General features: G+C 40.6%; 1 protein-coding gene across 1 annotated transcript in view; it reads right to left on the bottom strand.

Annotated features, from left to right (window-relative positions):
* The window catches only part of LOC107745552 (chromodomain-helicase-DNA-binding protein 9-like), a 75,209-nt gene that overhangs the window by 46,061 nt on the left and 8,314 nt on the right, over positions 1 to 20,834 (bottom strand). Inside the window, 1 exon segment of the mRNA XM_016559443.1 lies at positions 14,964 to 16,638. Within this exon segment, the coding sequence (XP_016414929.1) occupies positions 14,964 to 16,505 (1,542 nt within the window). The 5' untranslated portion in view covers positions 16,506 to 16,638.

The following is a 20,834-nucleotide window of genomic DNA, read 5'->3' as shown; positions in this document are numbered from 1 at the left end:
CATCTTTCTCCTCTGATTCTTTTTTTTTTTTTTTTTTTTGAAGTTACAGAGTCTAGAGCTCTTACTGAGACAGGTGTGATTTCTCACGACACCTTTTTCAGTGAGGCCTGTCAGGTAGAAGCACACCTGTGCTTACATCAACTCAAATACTGTTCAAGTGTTTGGGGCCATTCTTTACCCTGCTCAATACTGGTTGGGAATTTAATAGGCACACTAGTTACTTAATGACCTGCCAGCAGACTAAATGTAAGAGGAGGTCCAAGATAAAAATCCTCAGAGATCGCATCTCATCTGCTTGAAGCTCAGGCAGTGCAGCATGGTTAACCTGAGCCCACCCACACATACAGGATGACAACATGGGAAATCCTCCATCTTTGAACTGCTGCATCATCAATGTTCCTAATGCCTGGGTTTCATAATATTCACTGCTCTCCATTCACATGGCCAACCAGCTATAGGGGAAGTTAAAAGACTGGTTTGGACGACTGCACAGGCAAACGCAGCACACCACTGGGCCTGCACACACACACATATTCACAGACTTATTACTAGTTTAAAGATCTAAACATGAGAGATATAATTAGTAAACATAAGGTATAGGGGCGTTAATAAGTCACAGTTCATCAGAATGACATCACACACTGATCAAAGGTCAAGAGACACAATCTTCAACCTGAGAGCCCGTCTATTCACATTATCCACCCCTCACCCCATGAAATAAAAAGACAGTCATGTATAATTCACAGCACGATCATATAGCAGGCCTAGACATGCCAACTTTTATTATTCATGCCTGTTTCGCCGACATGCAATCTCCCTTTTTCCTCTATTTCTCGCTCTCTTTCTCACAGCTAAAGCGAGTTTGAACCCATAAAGAAGGAGAAAGAGATCTTATCTTTTATTGTATTAGGTTTTACTTTGCACACTCGCTTTCTATAAATATGACATACGGCCAGAGCAATGTTCCAGTCATGCCAATAAAGCTGGACAGACATAAAATCGGATCACCCAGGCTGCGCTTTCCTGACGGCTAAATAAAGGGAATTATCTGGAAAGAGTGAAACAAAAGAGAAGAGAGTGGGGGTGGGTTATAAACACTACCTCATTTGGTGGCTAAACATGAGCCGGAGAGCAGAGCTCTCGTGAAATATTCACACTAATCCATGTGAGGCATGAAGGGGTAAATCAGCAGGAATGGAGAAATGGAGGAAAGCTATCGGGGGAAGGCGGGAGAGCATATGTGAGAAAATGAGTAATCGAGAGAATATGACGTGAGCGAGAGAGAGAGCGAGGGGAAAATGCAAGCCGTGAGCACTGCATCTATGCAACAAATCTATAAATAACTGAAATTACAGGCTGCCAGAGTCGCAGCGATTTCAATCTCTCTCCTCGCTCAGGACATCACCATCTCCGCTTATAATGAAACTATGTTAAAGCAGAAACGTGGACGCGGCGCTGCCACACAATGCCTGATGCACACATGTGGCACATCCTACTGAGCCTCGGTGAAAGAAAGCAGATGAAAACGAAACAGGCGCTCCCTCCTCCCTTCTCTCTCGCTCACTTTCCCTCTCTCCCTCCCTCCCCCAGCAGGTCCGTGGCTGAAGAAGCCCTGTTCACCTCCTCCTCCTCCCCTGGCCGGGCTGCATGGAGCCGCACTTCACGGAAAACGAGGGAATGAGGAAGAGACAGATGAAGCAGCCACACTGGTCCGGGATTCTCTCATTCTGCTGCACTCAGCTGAACTCGGTTTATTCTTTTCCCTCCCTCTCTTGCTCTCTCTTTCTCATCGATTCCCTCCGACTGTCCGTCCGTCCAAGAACAACTGTGCCCGATCTCGAGAGCAAGAGAAGAATGAGTGTCAAAAGCTAGCTAACATTGCATTCCCTGTTAGCACACAAGCGAAAGAATAAGAAATGGAGAGAAGCAGTTAGCACAAGATGGCGGCAATTGTGTAGCCTGCCGCATGAGCTGTAGCTGTTCAGTTCCTGCTGGCCCCCTCCCCCACCCTTCGATTCTCTCATTCTGCTGCACTCAGCTGAACTCGGTTTATTCTTTTCCCTCCCTCTCTTGCTCTCTCTTTCTCATCGATATCCTCCGACTGTCCGTCCGTCCAAGAACAACTGTGCCCGATCTCTCCCGGCCGTCGTTTTCTCGCCCTCTCCTGTGTACACACACACACACGCATAGACTGACAAGACTTCTCGTTCCTCTTCCTCCTTTCACATCCCAGACGAAGGTAGGATTGCTAACACAAAAGGTTTTTTATAATGGCTCAGTTGGACGCTCTGTAGCTTGTTTTCCTTATTTCCACTTGTTTTTTTCCTTTCCTTTTCCCTTGTTCCCCTCCCCTGTCTCAGGCTGGGGTGTGTGCGGCGAGCAGAAGACGCGGACGAAGTGGAGAGAAATGAAAGCACAAAGCAGCAAAACGCATCAGCATGAATATTAGAGATGTCGTTAAAATCCGGACTCGTTTTTTTCTCTCTCTCTCCCTTGCTCGCTCATTCTCTCTCTCTCTCTTTAGCTCATTGTGAAACAGGAGGTCCAGCAACCGCCAACAAAAGCCTTGCCCTTTCGCCGTTTTTTTTCTCTCTCTCTCTCTCTTGCTCGCTCACTCCCTCCTCCCTTCTCTCTCTCTCGCTCGCTCACTTTCCCTCTCTCCCTCCCTCCCCCGGCAGGTCCGTGGCTGAAGAAGCCCTGTTCACCTCCTCCTCCTCCCCTGGCCGGGCTGCATGGAGCCGCACTTCACGGAAAACGAGGGAATGAGGAAGAGACAGATGAAGCAGCCACACTGGTCCGGGATTCTCTCATTCTGCTGCGCTCAGCTGAGCTCGGTCTATTCTTTTCCCTCCCTCTCTCGCGGACTCTTTCTCATCGATTCCCTCCGACCGTCCGTCCGTCCGAGAACAACTGTGCTCGATCTCTCCCGGCTGTCGTTTTCTCGTCCTCTCCTGTGTACACACACACGCATAGACTGACAAGACTTCTCGTTCCTCTTCCTCCTTTCACATCCCAGACGAAGGTAGGATTGCTAACACAAAAGGTTTTTTATAATGGCTCAGTTGGACGCTCTGTAGCTTGTTTTCCTTATTTCCACTTGTTTTTTTCCTTTCCTTTTCCCTTGTTCCCCTCCCCTGTCTCAGGCTGGGGTGTGTGCGGCGAGCAGAAGACGCGGACGAAGTGGAGAGAAATGAAAGCACAAAGCAGCAAAACGCATCAGCATGAATATTAGAGATGTCGTTAAAATCCGGACTCGTTTTTTTCTCTCTCTCTCCCTTGCTCGCTCATTCTCTCTCTCTCTCTTTAGCTCATTGTGAAACAGGAGGTCCAGCAGAGGGTGCTAGCTGTTATTACATTAACTTTCACAACTTAACCCCGAAAATACTGAATTTCTCTACTTGCTGAATCTAACCAGGCACAAAAAGCACAACATCAAGTGTTTAATATAGTTAATACACCTACACATATATTCAACAGCTAATTTGTGCCAAAACAACGTTGTTTTGACCTAAACAAGTAAAATAAATCACAATTATAAATATGTCATAATCATGTCAGCAATTCAATCATCAGGTATGCAAATACACACACGTACAGAAGATGGGGCAGGTGGCATGTGTTCATGTGCTGCTGGATCGACTCACAGGAAGTGACAACAGATCCTCAAGGGGAAATGAGGTCGTGCCCTGACTTTCCCAAAGTGTGACACATTGGCCATGTGCAACTTGCACGTGCACTGCAACAAACCACTTGTGCCCACACATACACATGCAGCAAAAATGAAACAAATGTCTGCACTATGAAAAACAGATACAGTAGGAGGGAAAAAAGTGTATTTATGACACCCCAAATAATCTTTCAGGCATAGAACCACATGGGTTTTATGACTATTCCAGTCTGAAATCAAGCACAAAAGTGGGTCATCTTAGCTTAAGAATCTTATGGAGTAGCGGAGTGATTAGCTGTGGCTAGGCCGAGCCTTGAGAATGGAGTTAGACCAACTTCTGCAAGGTTAAATTAAGACAAGACAATGCATGAGATCTGAAAGTCATCTAAAAACAATCCTTCACACTAGGTGGCACATAGTGTAGCTGTCTCTCTGTTCGTACATGTGCACGTTTCTCTTCCGGCAGTTTGCTAGCAACAATAAAATGTTTTTCGCAGTAGAAACAGGCTTTGTGTGACAGAGAGAGAGAGATAACAAAACAGAGAGAGAGAAAAAAGAGAGCGATAACAAGGCCTTGAAGTTTGGACTGGTGGAAACAACTCAAAAACCAAGACCTTGATAAACACCTCTTATGATTATCTACTTACATGCAAAAAATTTTAAATAAAAGAATATAAAACAAAATAAATAATATAATAAAATTAATGATAAATGATTTAGAAATACAATTATTTAATAAATAAATATTAATTAAAAACTTCGTCTGATTCAGGCTATAACAGCAGTCCCTCCTGTCACACACACACACACACAATTTTAAATATACTTGCAAGTTGTGAAGAGGATGTGGTAATGTCAAAATGTTATTTCTGCATTCCTAAAAGCTTTCTGACAAGGTTATATAGTAACAATGTTTGGTACTTCAGTGACTTTTCTGTGCAACTCGTACTCGTACATGAACATGTCTTCAAGAGAAAATAACCTAGGACATATGAGTGACAGAGAAAGCAAAGAAAAAAGTGTGCTTGTACGCTGTAAGGGGCAAAAAGAGAACTATGCACATGCTCTGGAAGTCACATGGCACAAACTACCTCTACATGGCAACCAAACGGTTAATATGTAAATAAGATGAAATAGCAGTACCAAGATATTGGGAGGAGTTCAGCTCCGCAGAGAGAGAGAGAGAGAGAGAGAGAGCAAGAGAGAGAGAGCAAGAGAGAGAGAGAAAGAAAGAGCTCTATTCCTTCAGTTCTCCTGAACTGAACCTGCCCACTTTCAGACCGTCTGTAAGTGTGGGGAATGCTTAAGCCAATGTGGAAGAAACATACTAAAATGAATCTGAACTTATTGCAAAAGCATTTATTTGAAATAGATTTCAGTTTTAAGTTTCATGTTTTTAATCTTATAAATATATATAGTTTTGATCAATTTAATGCAACACTGATTAATTAAATTATTAATTTATATAAAAATTAATCTTACTTTAAAAAAAACGCACAGACCCCAAACTTTTGAACAGTTGTATATTGAAAAGACCTTCAAAGCAACATCTAACTGCCAAAATATCATAGACTTGAATGTGGTGTGTCCTTTTAAATTGGACCAATAAGCATTGCCCTCAAACTAGGGATAGTCGTTTTATCTCAAATATCATTCAATAATACTTCAAAGCCAAACTCAAAAATAAAATTATGCAAATTGAACAGTGTAACTAGACTTTTGAATGCTTCGTTCTCTCCACCAGCATCACTAATTAAAGCCATTTACATTTTTTCCAGATACATTTTTATTATACTGGTTGAAAGTCTCTTCACATCCTTATAGCAATCAATAATTGTTCTACCTTCTGCAGAAGTCTCAGGACCATAAAATGTTTGGCCAATCATTGTATTCGGTCCGATTTAATACGGGGTTTCGGTACCCATCCCTACCTCAAACCCACATAGATAGCAATATGCTAAAAATACTGTGAACGCCTTGGCATTAACATAGCAACATCCTAACAAACACCCACAAAACCTCAACATCATGCTTTCACACAGTCAAGAATTTTTTTTTTAAAAATTACTTAACAGTCAGGTCCTTTTCCTATTGATAAAGAACATCCTCTGTATGTTTAATAGTTCCTCAACAAAAGCACTTTCATGAAACCTTATTAATTATCACATTTTCACACACGTTTTCTCACTTTCATCTAGATCTCTTACAACATCTAACACTGTAATGATATCCCTGCCCACAACCCAAAATCTCTGTCCTGCTTAGGTGAAAATGAATTACACTGTCAGGACCAGAGAGAGAGTTTAGAGTCCATAATTAGGACTCGACTGCAGACTAATGTGGAGTACAGCAGATAGAGCTGGAGGGATGGTGGGAGAGAGAGAGGATTAATGAGGGAAGGCCTGATGTGTAGCATTGCTTTCCTGAACCCATTAAACACGACGGCTATTAATGACCCATACAGAACACACACACACACACACACACACACAACACACAACACAAAGCACATACACTCACAAATGAGCATATACATTCAGTATTGTGGTACAGTGATCCAGGTATGCTCACACATATTTTCCAATTCATACACATATCTACATTGACCAGTTCTTCAATGCAACAGTCTCAATGACAGAACAACCACATGCAAGCACATCTACTGTACTTTAACCAAAAAATATCATATTCCAGTCAAAGAATACAGCAATGACTTTTATATATTACACATGAATACAGTAATCAGTTTACAGTTTTATATATGAATGATAACTGATATAACATATTAGCGGTCGACCAATATTGGTTTTTTGACAGCTGATGCCGATATCTGGGTAAACTATCCCTTTAAGTTTACACTAACTATTTCATCAACTAAGTATGACCAATCAAGAAGAATGCGGAGACCTCCCCAACATAACTTATACTGGAATCCAGTGCTCGTGTGTGGGTACTAGAACAAGTTCAGAGTTTTGTTGGCTGACCTAATCTGCCTCAGACGATTACCATCAACCCCCAGTCCCAGTCTGATCCACTGCTCAATGCAGGGTTATACACAAAAAAAGGAGAAAATAAGTAGTGATAGACAGATGAAATAGGCCAGGCCAATTTATTGCACAGTGTTTAACTATTTTATGATCAGCATCTGACAATTGCAGACCATTTCTTTCTAAATATGTTCAAAACATTAGACAGAGCAATAGATAGATAGACAGATGCATTGGATTATACATTTCAAGAAAGAGAAAGGGATCACACAGCGGGGAACCTCCACTAGACCTTTACACGTCTTTCATTATTTAGAGCAAAAGGGAAAGACAGGGGCTGACAGAGAACACAAAACATGGCGTCAGACACACATGCAAACATCACTCAAACACACTGAACACCATTCACAAAAAAGCAAATTCTCAAATCAAAGTACACACAAATACAGAGGAGGAACCTGTATGTTTGGCACTCTTGTATGTGACCAGAGAAAGAAGTCTGGAGAGCCATAATTGACACCTACGCTTTATAGACCTCCCTCAAGTTCTAAAATTATAAAACATTAACAAATAAATAATTTAGTACAAATTTTTACCATTTTTTTTAAATTTTATTTTCAGATTTTCTATGTTGTCTGTTTAAATATTTCTGGATGTATCATTTATTACAAATGTATTATTAAAAACAGTGGTAATCAAATGAAAATGTAACAATTCCTTTAGTTTTTGACAAACAGTGCAGCACGACAGAGGTTTACTGATAATATTAAAATATGGAAGAAACAATTGTGATATAGTTATTATTTTTATTATTATTATTACTTTTAGAAGTAAATTGTACTGTACAATAGCAATATATTGTTTGCCAAAATTTCTTCAAGTTAAACCAAACTTTTATTTTGATGGGTTGTCGTGAAGGCCTTTGAGTTTCTGTGTGTAATCTTTCGATTAATCTAAACTGAACTTTTAGTGTAGTGTTCTCATATAGTGAGACGGCAGATGCGAAAACGCCATGAGCACCACACATGCTTACGTATGTGTAGTAGACAAAACTGTTCCACTCATTCACACAGAACATGCAGACTTCATATTAAATAACAGTCTTTTTGCACTTTAATATTCATAGACACTATTTCATACTGCAATTTGATTAAGTGTACAGCCTTACTTTATTTATTCATCCTAAATTTCCCAAATTCCATGACATACCGCATTATACTGTAAAATCCATTTTTATGACTGGATTCGGTGATTCCATCTTCATTTAGCACACTGCAGAAATCATAGGGCCCTACTAAAGAAACCAAACTCCATTTCATTTCACTACAGTAATTTACAGAAATGGAGCAAAAAAGGGCAAATGATTAAAGGAAATATAGTATGCAGATGTTAAAAAACAGAAAACCTTAATTTCTATTAGAGATAACACTTTGTGTTTTTAATGAGAACATGGCTGTGAAATAAAGACATTTTCTTTCTGTAAAAAAACCAGGATGATGGTCGCTTAACTTACCAATCAGAAACCAGCAGCCCTAACCTCCCAGCCAATCAGAAACTAATAAAACCAACAGTGACCAAATCAAACACTTCTCCTCCAAACTGCATACACTACTGCTCTAGGAAGCTGAAACAAGCATTTGCCAGCTCAAATACGACGTCCCCCACCTGTTAAGATCCCTGTGTCCTGTGTGTGTGGGTGTGAAGGGTTAAAAATGTCCGTCAGGAGATCGTACAGTGTCACTGCCCTGAACTCCTGACATTCCTCTAACCCCCCCTCACAAGAGCTGAGAAAATGGCCGGCTAGCTCACAGACACACACACACACACAGTTACTGATCCCAAAGTCTAAGCGTGCTAATCTTCAGACTGAAGTGAACTCCACACGTACTCCACACACTTACAAACACATGCAAAGTAAGAACAACAAAGTAAAAGAAGGCTTGAGATTGAGACCTACTGTGTAGTTCGGCCTGGCAAACTTCCCACATGTTTTTTTTTATGACGACTAACCCCTCCCTCTCTCGACGTCCTCCCTTTTCCTTTCCTGTCCTCCCTCCCCTTCCGCTGTATGGCAAAGACCGCCTATCTATAGAAATGCTACCAGAATCCCTTCCTGTTTACCTTTAACCCCTCATGTCCCTCCCCAGATCTGTGAACTTGACGGCTTTTCTCTTGACGTCACCCGCCATTCGATTCTGACCTTAGATCAGTGCTCTAGGGAGAAACAGAGCTGTCAGACTGGTTGAATGAGGGAATGTCCGTCTGTGTGAGTTGGCTAATGACAGACAACAGAAACAAATGCACATGCATAGGCTACTGAGCTGAATTAGGTGAAGGAAAAAGGGTACGAGCCACTTCTACATACAGATGGGGGGCGCAAGCACACAGATGCAGACATACAGCGGGAGGTGATCAGGTGTCAGGTTACAGTGCTGGTTGGAGGCTTTGCCTGACAGACCGGCCCAGTTATATAAACCTCACAGACGCAGGGTCAGGAAGAAGCAAAGCAAGTTGGCCACACACAGGCACACACTCACACAAAGAGGCGGATACGCACACACACAGAGACCGGTTTTACTCACACAGCGCATTCACGCGGCACATGGTAGGAAGCCTGCAAGCAAACACACACACACACACACCCCGTACTTCACGCCACATCAGTCATTGGGGAGGGGGTAGACAAACTTTAGCCATTTTCATTCTTGCATTAAGACACCTGCATCTTTTCCCCTTGTTTCTCTCCAATACACAGACACCAACAGTGAATACAGCTGAAAACAAAAACAAAAAAACTAAGCAGCACCACAACAACAGCTTAAATCATTTTGCACTGGTAATGTCGAAGCTGTATATCACTAATGTTTAATCATAGAATCAATAGGCTGTGAGCTTAACACTAGACAGTAAAATTAAAATAAAATATGTTAAAAATAATATTGTACTGTATTTGCAATGGTAATCCATTTGTATGAAAATGTAAATAATTGAATCTAAAAAGACAGAATTGCGTATAAATACAAACAATGATTTAAATTATAAAGCCAGACACCAAAAATATCACAATCCTTTTGATCAAAAATACTGTAAAAATAGTATATTGTGAAATAGCTATTATTACATTTTAAAATAGCTGTTTTCGATTTTTATACATTTTAATATTTCATTTTTCCTGTGATGGCAAAGCTGAATTTTCGGCAACTATTATGCCAGTCTTCAGTGTCACTAAATATGCTGATTTGTTGCTCAAGGCACATTTCTTATAATTATGGATTCAGTTCAAAAGAACTAGGGCTGCAACAACTTATCGATAAAATCGATTATTATCGATTATGAAAATCATCGACAACTATTCTCATTATCGATTAGTCGGGTCTGCCCACAGTGCATGTCCAACTTCAGACGGTCGCGTCAAATTACAGCACTGAATTACGCATTTTTATGGACAAAATGCATCTAAAAATAGTGGAGGAAACAGAATGAGATGCTGCGGGAGAGTTACGTGATCCAAGCTGCCCAAACCATGAGAATTCTTTATTTTAAAGGGGTCATATGATGCGATTTCAAATGGCCCTTTCTCTTTAGAGTGTTACAAGCTCTTGGTGCATAAAGAAGATCTGTAAAGTTGCAAAGACTAAAGTCTCAAATCCAAAGAGATATTCTTTATAAAAGTTAAGAGTTAGCCACACCTACCTAAAACGGCTCGTTCGAACACGCCCCCACATACCTACCTCACTATGTGGGAAGATTTGCATAAAGCCCCCAAATGTTCACGCAAAGAAAGAAGACGTAACTTTTATTCTCGCTGTAGTATTGTTGACGCTGCAGCCATGTCCTGTGTGTTTCGTTGTGAAAGCGAAACTACTTTGTTTGGCCTTCCAAAAGAGGACACGACTAGAAATCAGTGGTTAAGTTGTATTTACGTTTTGTAAAAATCGACGCGTTTCAAAAAGGCGGGGCATAGAGGAGAAACAATAATGTACAGTATGTGGAAAATAATGTGTTTTTTTAACTTTAAACCGCATAAACACATTTCATTACACCAAATACACAAAATAATGTTCTTTTTAGCAGCATCATATGACCCCTTTAAGCTTTAAGCTAATGCAGCGTAATGGCTTGCCCTGTCTGGCGCTTTGGCAGATGATGCGTGTGTGCGTCCTCAGCGCAAAAACTTTCAGTTTACGGCCAAATCCTTATGTATAAATGTCACAAATTCACGCAAGCATTTCCATTTTTGCATAAAGGTCCGTCCTGACAGTCTGTGTTAAGTTTTAATCTTTACTGAATGATCGGCGGGCGCGTGCAAGTGTGTCAGACAGACGGAAAAGAGAGACAATTAATAATCAGCGGCAGCGCCAAAACATTCATTGTGCTGAAATATCTGTTGTTGAAAGTTAAATTAAGGTTTAAAGGTCAACATGCATTGCCAGTATTTTATGAGAGTAGGAACTGTAAGGGGATAACAGCGTGTAATTGTCTGAATATAAATATCAGACGCTTCAAAACCGCCTTTTACAGGATAAAGAAATGATAGAGGTGACTGTGATCAAAGTGAACGTGTTCCTGCAGAACATTACTCTTACCTATTGGTTACAACTGAGTTTGTGATTTTATTCGTCTTTATCATCTTTATTATTTTAATTTTTAATGCAGAGATTTAAACTATATTCACTATATACAATGCTTAAATTTATTAAAACAAATTTATGTAAGGTTTTTAACAAATTATGGTTTGTGCCACTGCTGCTCTAAACTAACAGTACTGGTGATTACCAAAATCATTTTTTAGCTTTCTGTATTGGTTAGTCCTCCAATATGTGTAAGCTCTTTAGTAACAGTAGTAGGCTATTTCTAATGCTATAATATAATTATTGCTGTTATCTATGAAAGAAAGGCAGATAGCTTTATAGGGTTTTTTTTTCAGATACCCAATTACAGTCAAAAAGTACCCAAAAAGAACATCATCAGTGGAGAAAGATACTAGATTGTATAGTTACAGCATCTACCAGAAGGGTCTAAACATGCTATGCTAACCTGCCATACCTTGATTGGACACAAACCTACAATTCATAGTTATAATTTGATACTCATTTTAATACTCATTTCATATGTGAAGAAGGCGTTTAGATAGAAGTTAAAGAAGTACAGTAGCATAAAACAGCCCATTTAATTCAGCATCAAAAAGAAGATGGAACATGAGAAGTGTAACACGATACAACCCCTTTAAAAAGCAGATCCATCATCTGGATCCCATCCAGACAATAGGATAGGGGGTTTGTGTGTGAATGTGAGTGATGTGGATTGGTATTTGCATCTAGGTTGCTGAATGTTCATTCTGCACAAAGCAGCAGCACAAAGGGGCTCTGTTCAAGCCGTCAGCCGGTCTCGCTCGCTCTCTCGGGCCCTCATGCTATCACACCACCCTGTAACACTGTGGCTGCCGCTGCTCTGCCCTGTCACTCATTCCAAACCGTTTTTCACATTTTAACTAGACTGATTCTTAAACTGTCATATCAGGTGGCAGTTTATTTATTTAACCATCTTGAACATTTTAAATCCTGATCAACAGAGCAGCTATACACAAAATGTATTCTTTCATTTCAATTCATATCACAAGAGGGATTCATCAGAATGTGAAGGTATGATATGACATTTCCCATATATAGAGACTGTTGTGAAAAATGCCCCTTTTTTAACATTACAGATCTAACCTAACTTAAGGGAAACACCTGTGTAAAAGTACAGACACGTGTACAGTTTTTGTTGTCATGTATGGGTCGAATGGGGTTTTATGCCACCCGCTTCAAAAATCCTCACTGATTTGGCCCTTACATGCATTACATGATGGAGCGGTATCTTTGAAGTAGCATTATTGAAACAAGTTACATACTTGGGAACTTTCTGTCTGAACATGTTCAACCATGATCTTGTACTTTCTATAAACATTTAACCCAAGTAAACCACACAAAAAACAGCCATTCCCCTCTACTGCAGCTAAAGTGACATCCAAGGTGAAGTCAGGTTTCAGTATTGAAACACCAACCCCTCGTGGTCCAGAGGCTTAGAAAGACTCAGAACATTAAAGCACAAACTCGCCCCCGAGACCCTCAGAGAGAGAGAAGGTCGAGTGCATCTCTCTCATTTACCCTGGGACTGCCTCACATTATACATCTGTTGGCTTTCCACAGCCCAGTGCACATGAATGGCTCATCTCTCTCTCTGTCTCTCTCTCTCTCTCGCTCAGACACACACACACACACAAATGCAGACAGACACTGCAACACAAACACACTCACTACAGAAGTCACACGATATGAACTCTGATCCACATCCTGCCTCTGGCTTTAATTAAGGATCTGTGAGGACAGACAGATTGGCTTAAGGAGAACATAAACCAAACAAAAACAAAAGCATGCACATCACTGGAAAAATTCTCAAAGAGGGTGCTCGAATGAAGAGCCTGCATGCTCGAAACGTCACCTATGTGATAGTCTTAGTGTGTTGGTCATACAATACAATGATTTATAGCGCATAAAGAGCTTTAAAAAATAATTGCATATTAAATCGCAATCGCAATATTGGTAAAAAAAATCGCAATTAGATTATTTTCCAAAATCGTTCAGCCCTAATAGTCTGCTATTCAATTTTTTTATTTTTGGAGCCTTTGTGTGCTGACATTTTTTCTATTTTCCTTAAGGAGAACATAACAATCCAACTCTTCTGATTTAGCTTTCAGTATCTATACAAAGTCTAATCGATTTGTAACATATTCTACACCAAAGATCGATGAACCAATAGGCTACTAAAATTCTGGCCGATTCTAAAGAGCCGATAATTATTTTCATGTTATGGGAAAAAGGAAATGGCCATACCTAAAGTCAATAATATTTTAAATAAATAAAAATTAAAACACAAAATATATCAAAACTCAATAGATATTCATTTTGAGATTTGTTTAACATCACATATAACTATGTTATTATTTTATTAGCCTTTTTATTACTTAACATTGAGTGTTGACAGCAAAGGGAATCTAAATGTAAAAAATGGGAAATGGTTATGCACAATTAAATATTCAATATCAAGTCTATATAAAAATACAATGTTAGTAAATATATATATCCAACATTGACAATACGGATAAAAATAATCTCATGTTGGCTGATAATCAATATAGTAAAATATATTATAATCCAACTCTCTATTGACAAACAAAGAAGAGACTCTTTGTATTTCTCCTTGTGGAAAAACAAGAGCACTGGCAAATCAGAATCTGTATTTGGATAGGTGTATTTATGCACACATCTGACAACGAGAGCACTCCATGTACCCGGCAGAACTGGTGGAAAGAGTTCACGATATGTGTGTGTGTGTGTGTGTGTGTGTGTGTATGTGTGTGTGTGTGTGTGTGTGAGAGAGAGAGAGAGAGAGAGAGAGATAGAGAGAGAGGCAGCTGAATCACTGAGCCTCAACTCCCTGTGTCAGCAGCAAATAGCTGAGGGGATAGACTATTGCTCCTGCATCAGAAGAGAGAGAGACAAAAAGAGAGAGAGACAGACAGAGAAAGCAAAAGAGTTGACACTGTCAGGCAGTACTGCTGAAAGCACTGCCTGCTGCTTGCAATCACAGACTAGACAGCACTCCTGCTCTTTTCTCTCTCTTGTTCCCCATTTTCCTCAGGAAACCTTATTATCAACATCTCCCTTCTGCCTGCACTCACACGCAAACACTAATCTCACATCAACACACGCAGACAGAAAAACCACAAGCCAGACCCACTCTAGCCAGCCAGAGTGCACCTCCCACTATCCTATGGTTGGCCTGACCCACATCTTGTTATAGCCTTAAGTACGCTTAGCCCCGGTAAGTCTTAAACACTACTGCAACTCTTAATCGGCTGCTACAGTACCTGTCTGCAGGCCCTGGACAGGAGGAGCGGTGAATTATTATTTAATGGAGCCTTCTGTCTTGTCCTTTCTCTTTCAGTACAGTTGAACACTACAATGTAGCCAGTTGTCAAAGTAGTCTGTTGTCTGCTTGGTAACATTCCAGCGATCATTTCATTTATCTCTCATCCATGTCATTAACTTGTACATTTACCAGTGGAGATAAACCAACAATAACCACACAAACTCTGCTGCAAATCATTCACTTCCCTTCATAATAAGCCTAGCAGAGCTGATAATTAAAACTAGGAGATCAAAGCTGTAATCTCTGACTCACTCCAACATCCCAGCACAGAACTTTTAAAGCCATCAAGCAAAATAAGTCACCTTAGGAAAAGATCTGAGAACCGCTTCTCTCACCTGTGCATTGTAAACCACTGGCACATCCTCCATGCCTTCCTCGTCCTTCACATCTTCTTGGTCATTCTCAAGTCCTGCGTTTATCCAAGAGTGATTGGAGCTCTCTTCCTGGTCTAGTGCCTCCAGCTGAGGCAACAGCACATCCCCTAAAAGGTCAGGAGCTTCACCCAGGTCAAGTCTGTGACAATGCTGCTGTCCAAGCAAGACCTCCTCAAGTGCCTGAAACCCATTACTGCTGCTTACGCTTTGGCTTGTAACCAAAGGTCCAGGTACATCATGGTTCCTTCGCTCTGCCGTAGAGAATGGACAGTCTGCAGCGAACACGTTCAGACCATCTGGGAACACCTTAGAAGAGCGGAAGGGATCCTGGTCTGATTTGGAGCTATTTAAGGGGCACCGATGTGCTGGATTGCCAGGCATGTGGACTTGTTGCTGCTGATGTTCCCTTCCAGAATTAGACAGGAAAGGACAACCAGTATCCAAAAGGTTTGAAGCTGATGATGAGATGGCCACTGAAGAGGTTGTCATAGAGATTGGGGTAGAGGAGTAAGACTGAGTTGCATTTACTATAGGGAGAGGCTGAGCAGTCAGAGTGTAACGAGCAGTAGGATAGGATGAAGCATGGCTAACAGAGTCAGTTGGGAAAGAATGGGTTGCAGGGGAAGACTGGACAGGGAAGGCCAGGTCATTGTCTTCTAACCTCGGACCTGTAGTAAAACCTTGAACCCCCTGGGCTATCTGAAAGCCACCGTGTTGCTGAGAAGACCCAGACATCATTGAGGCCTCAACCATAGGGTGAAAGGGGCTACCCTCTATATTGAGGGAGTTATGGTGGCCGTGCTGAGAATGATTTTGAGGGATGCTGCTCTCATAGTAAAAACCAGTATGTTCCTGATAGGTCTTGCCAATATGATGCAAGCCTTGATGGGCTATTTGTTGGTGAGGGAGCTGCAGCTGGTCTGAGATTGGGTGTTGATTGCGGCTGTGCTGTCTCTGCTGAAGATGTTGATGCTGCTGACTGTACTGCTGATGTTGAGCTTGATGCAGCTGAAACTGTTGCTGCTGCTGAAGTTGTTTATGTTGAAGTTGTTGATGATGAATTTGTTGATGGTGTTGATTGTGCTGATGGTAGTTATTCCCTTTCTGATCATGGTTTCCCCACATGGGGCTGTTGTGAAGAAACAGTCCATTGGTCTGGGGGACATCGTTCATAGTATGCCCTTGAAATGATTGTTGCTGTGGCAAAAATGCTCTTCCATCATTGCCACCTCCTTCTGTACCAGGAAAGGACTGTTCCATTGAGGTCTGTGCCTTCATAGTGTCAAAATGAGTCATAGGTTGACTGTAGGGTATCCCATGTTGGATGGCAGAAGATCTGGACCCTGCATCCACCTGAAGAGGCTCCAAACTAGGACCCAGGTGAAGTTCATCATCCAAAGACACAGTCCCTGAGGTAAACCCTGGATCATCCTGGACTAAGCTGTCAAGCCCTCCCCCAAATATGCTAGGGTCATCAAAGAAGTCCATGATGGGGTCAGTCATTGTTTGAGTTCAGTGCATTAAGTGTCTGCCCCCTCAGCGGCCCCTAAGACAGGGCTGCTGGATGCAATAGGGAGCTAAAGACTATCAGAGTTTGTTGAACTGCTGTGTGTCCATCACCAAGAACAGCAACAGTCTAGAAAAAGAGAAATAAAAAATTACACAATTTTACATATGTAAAACACTTCAGAACTATTTCGATAACCTTCTGCAGATACTTTATTGATTAGATACTTCATTAAAACTTATTTTTAAACAGGTCTGAAACCAAAAACATCATTGTTACTAGGGATGCACCAAAATTTAGGCGGCCGAAGATTATGGGCCAAAAGTTATGGGCATTTTCCTTTTTTTGGCCGAAAGAGAAAAACGGCCGAAAATATTAGGGCTGGACCAGAATATTCGATTATTCGAATATTCATTCGGTGGTTTGGCATTCGATTTTCAATTTTGAGATTCGAATATTCTTTTCTTTTCTTCCGAACACCTGGCATCCCCCGCAAAACGGTTCTCATTCGCGCTTGAATATGAATCGCCCATGAGTGAACGTCATGAACGTCATGATTCAGTTAATCTGGAAGAGAAGACAAAAGTGCCGAAGACCTTAGCTGTGTGGGAGCACTTTAAATTGAGTGAGGACAAGACAAAGGCAGTAGAGCCCTGCACGGACCTCAAATTTAGGCCCTAGCCTGGCCCTGGCCTGAGACGCTCAGGCCCCGGCCCTTGTCCGACAGCTTATCAGAATTAGCGGCCCGGGCCCGACCCAAGCCCGTCTTTTTTTTTTCCCCTTCTCCCAAAACAGTTTATACTACTCTTTCAGCTATTAAAATAGTTCAGTTTTGTATGTAATGGCAAAATTGTTATATTTCATTTCGGTTTTTTTTATTAAGTTAATTTTGAAAAATGTTTGGAGCATTTTTCGTTCGTTAAATATAAGTTTTTGTTTTTTAAAGTAACGACCAAGCGGCCAGCGGCAGACAGTGTTTGATCAATTTAGCCTTTCCAAATCATCACGATTTGCCTAAAATAAAATCTAGATATACTAAAACAGTTCAAGCATATAACAATGTTTAAACGTTAAACCTGCGCTACAATAAATGTGCGCTATATCCAAGTTTGTGCGGAGAGTGGAACCTAAAGCACGCTTTGCAGGACATGGACGCGCCAGACATGCCTCACAGACATGATAAATAAATCTATAGAAAGCTTTAAATTACCACTTAACGAAATAAAACAAATCGAAAACAAAAACTCTTTCATCATAATCCGTAAAGATGCACTTCTCTCTAAAGGCGCGTCTAATGAAGAGATGGAGAGTCAAGATCGTCATCTTCATCTTTGCGACACGGACTCAGAAAACAATAGTTTATTAGTAAATAATTCAAATATCTCCTTACTATTTCCCCCTGACACATTCATGGTAATTACTTTTGCTGGGGCTTTGCGGCAAGCTTTAGCCTATTGCATGCATTTGAACGCAGAACTCTTCAGCTGCGCTGATGGCACGCATGCTGCTGCTGCGGCGGGACACTAAACAGAGCCGCTCTTGACAGCACGATCTCGTGTTGTTTCCACCAGCGCGGCAATTTTTCATCACTAATTGATGGATGTCTAAAATATAAAAATTAGGAGAAGCCTAAAACAGGCCCGAGGCCCGGCCCTTGTCTGAACTATGACGTGAAAATAGTTCTGTAAGTACGCCTATAGTATATTGTTGGTGTAAAAAAAACGAGCTGCTTTTATCCACCATGTTAATCAGTATTTTTAAACATGATATTTTTAAACATGATAAAAACGTGCACTTAATTTGCTTGAAAAATACTTGTGAATACGGCAGTCATAAAAACACGTACAGTAGCCCAGCCTAATAATAATTTGTCTATATTAAAAGTATTGCTCTTAACAGACCTGTGTGTTTTGTATCGCTAGTGCAGTGTCCGTTCTCGAAGCATATAAGCCCTGCCCGTGTGAGACGCGCCGCTTCCGGCTCGCGCTGTTCTGTAGTTTATTAAAAGTTTACTCATTTTGAAAGTGTTGCGTGTCCATATTGCACCAAAATGTGACACTGCACTCCCTTGGGTCCGCAGCAACACACCCGCCACGCGTGAAGTCGATTGGATGAACGGTTCTCGACATAAAAAAATGCAAACAGACAGACAGACACACAGAGATTCCTGCCTTTATTAGAGAGAAGAATATGTACAGCCCCCTCCCTCCGAAGCTTCGAATATTCGGTGTTGATTACTACCGAAGCTTCGAAGCTCAAAAAATTGTATTCGGACCAGCCCTAGAAAATATATAGCGTGCCGCACTGCCCGGTAGTGTTCAGCATGCAGGTTTCACTCTCCCTCTAGTCGTCGTCACTGCACGGTGTGACGCTTCGCTCAATATTATGCTCTATGAATATGCATTCCATTGAGCCGCTCACGGTCCATGCGGATGCTCCACTCATGTATGCTCATGCTCACCGGAAAAAGCAAAGTTCGCTCAAACAACGCCCAGACAGAAAATTTCTATGTAGTATACTTGTTCCTGTTTGCAATAACGCTTCTGTGCTGTAACATGGTGTAGTAGGCCTATGTACTGGGCAACGCTGGTAAAAATTACGCTACCCTCTCGTTCACTGATCTGCTCCCCGATATGCTCTGCTCACATGCTCTAATAATAATAGCTTTGTAGGACTATACATTATTAGAACAAAAAAATAATTAATTAATAAAAAAACTGTTAAATCTGATTCTGTTGCATAGAACTGAATAAAAATAATTGATATTTAATAATGTATTTTCTGTCCAATTTCATTGCTTTACTTTCATTAAAAGTGTGGTTATTTTATTGGATTGTGTTTTTTAAATTCATTATCATTAAAATTATTGAGTTAAATTAAAAAGTCTTACAAAATTATTTTATATTGTTCATCCTAATAAAATAATAATTTTTGGCTTTCAGCCAAGTGCATCCAGAATTTTCAGTTTCAGTTTTGGCCAAGAATTTTCATTTCAGTGCATCCCTAATTGTTACAACATAATTTCATCATTGTTCTCTGAGCTTTGCTAATATAAGCCAGGTTCCGAGCAGGACTGGCACAATTCAGTATTTAAGAAATAGTTTCAATTCAATTTTAAGTGTGTATTTAAATTAAATTGGCCACACCCACATTCTGGCAAATTAAGTATTCTTCCGCCCTCGCCAAGTCTGCCTGTCTGCATAAAATGCCTATAAAACCTCAAAGCTTCAAGACTTTTCAAACCTCTAAAAAAAAAAAAAAGAAAAAAAAAAGGCTTTACTTTTTTTTTTAAGTATGAGTAGTTCCTGTTAGGTACCTCAACTATGTACACCCCTGTTTCCAACACACCTCAATGTAATGAAAAAAGAAAGAAAGAAAGTGAGCAGCGGTATACTGTTATCGAACATCCCAACGCCGCCCACTCTGATGAAAGCGACGTTTAAATGAAATGTAAATATGTGCTGTGCGCTTTCCTCTCAGTAACAAAATAAACACAACAAAAATGGAGAATAGCAAACATTTTTTATTTAAAAAAAGCATCTGTTCATAGTAGGGGTCGACCGATATGTGTTTTTCAGGGCCGATGCCGATACCGATTATTACAGACCAAGTAGACCGATAACCGATATTCTTAACCGATATTTACTAATTGTTTAAGGCCATTTCGCGATTTCAATCATCATACAGTAGTAACCAGCAACAGGCTGCGCTGGTTGCTATTTGATCGCTTCATATCATTGTTCGGTACAATTTATTCGGTCTATTCGCTTATTGCTATTTCCGGTCGAATAATTTCGGTTGCCGAACATTCGGTGCATCCCTAATGGTAAGGAAAATTTCCCACTGGTTAATCGACGTGTGACAACACCGGTAACACTGGTATCACCGGGGGGTGGGTTTTGTTGGGGTTTTCCCTCTTTTCCTCACTTTTAAATAACTTCTAAATGCCCGTGCGCATTTTACTTTCACTTTCAAATTAGCAGCAATTCTGCATCAATTGCTTGAATGGACAATGACAAGCTCAATTATATTAAACATAGAATTTTTGTTAACCATTTCGCACGTGAGTTTAAAATATTCTAGCTGAGCCCCCAGCATGAGTTTTTTTTAGGCGACAATCCACTAACGTTACACTGAAGTTGCAAAACACCTCAATATTATCTATGATTTCTGCGATGCGGAAAACCCGGACGGAATCGCGGAATCCAGTCATATAAACAGAATTTACTGTATGATGCGGAATGTCACGGAATTTGTCAAAGTTTGGATGAATTAATCAAAAGTAGGTCAGTGCACTTAAATAGAGTCGCGATATGGACTAGTAT

The sequence above is a fragment of the Sinocyclocheilus rhinocerous genome, unplaced genomic scaffold (assembly GCF_001515625.1).
Source record: "Sinocyclocheilus rhinocerous isolate Xijiao unplaced genomic scaffold, SAMN03320098_v1.1 scaffold2906, whole genome shotgun sequence".
NCBI lineage: Eukaryota > Metazoa > Chordata > Actinopteri > Cypriniformes > Cyprinidae > Sinocyclocheilus > Sinocyclocheilus rhinocerous.
This window is presented reverse-complemented; position numbering and strand designations above follow the sequence as displayed.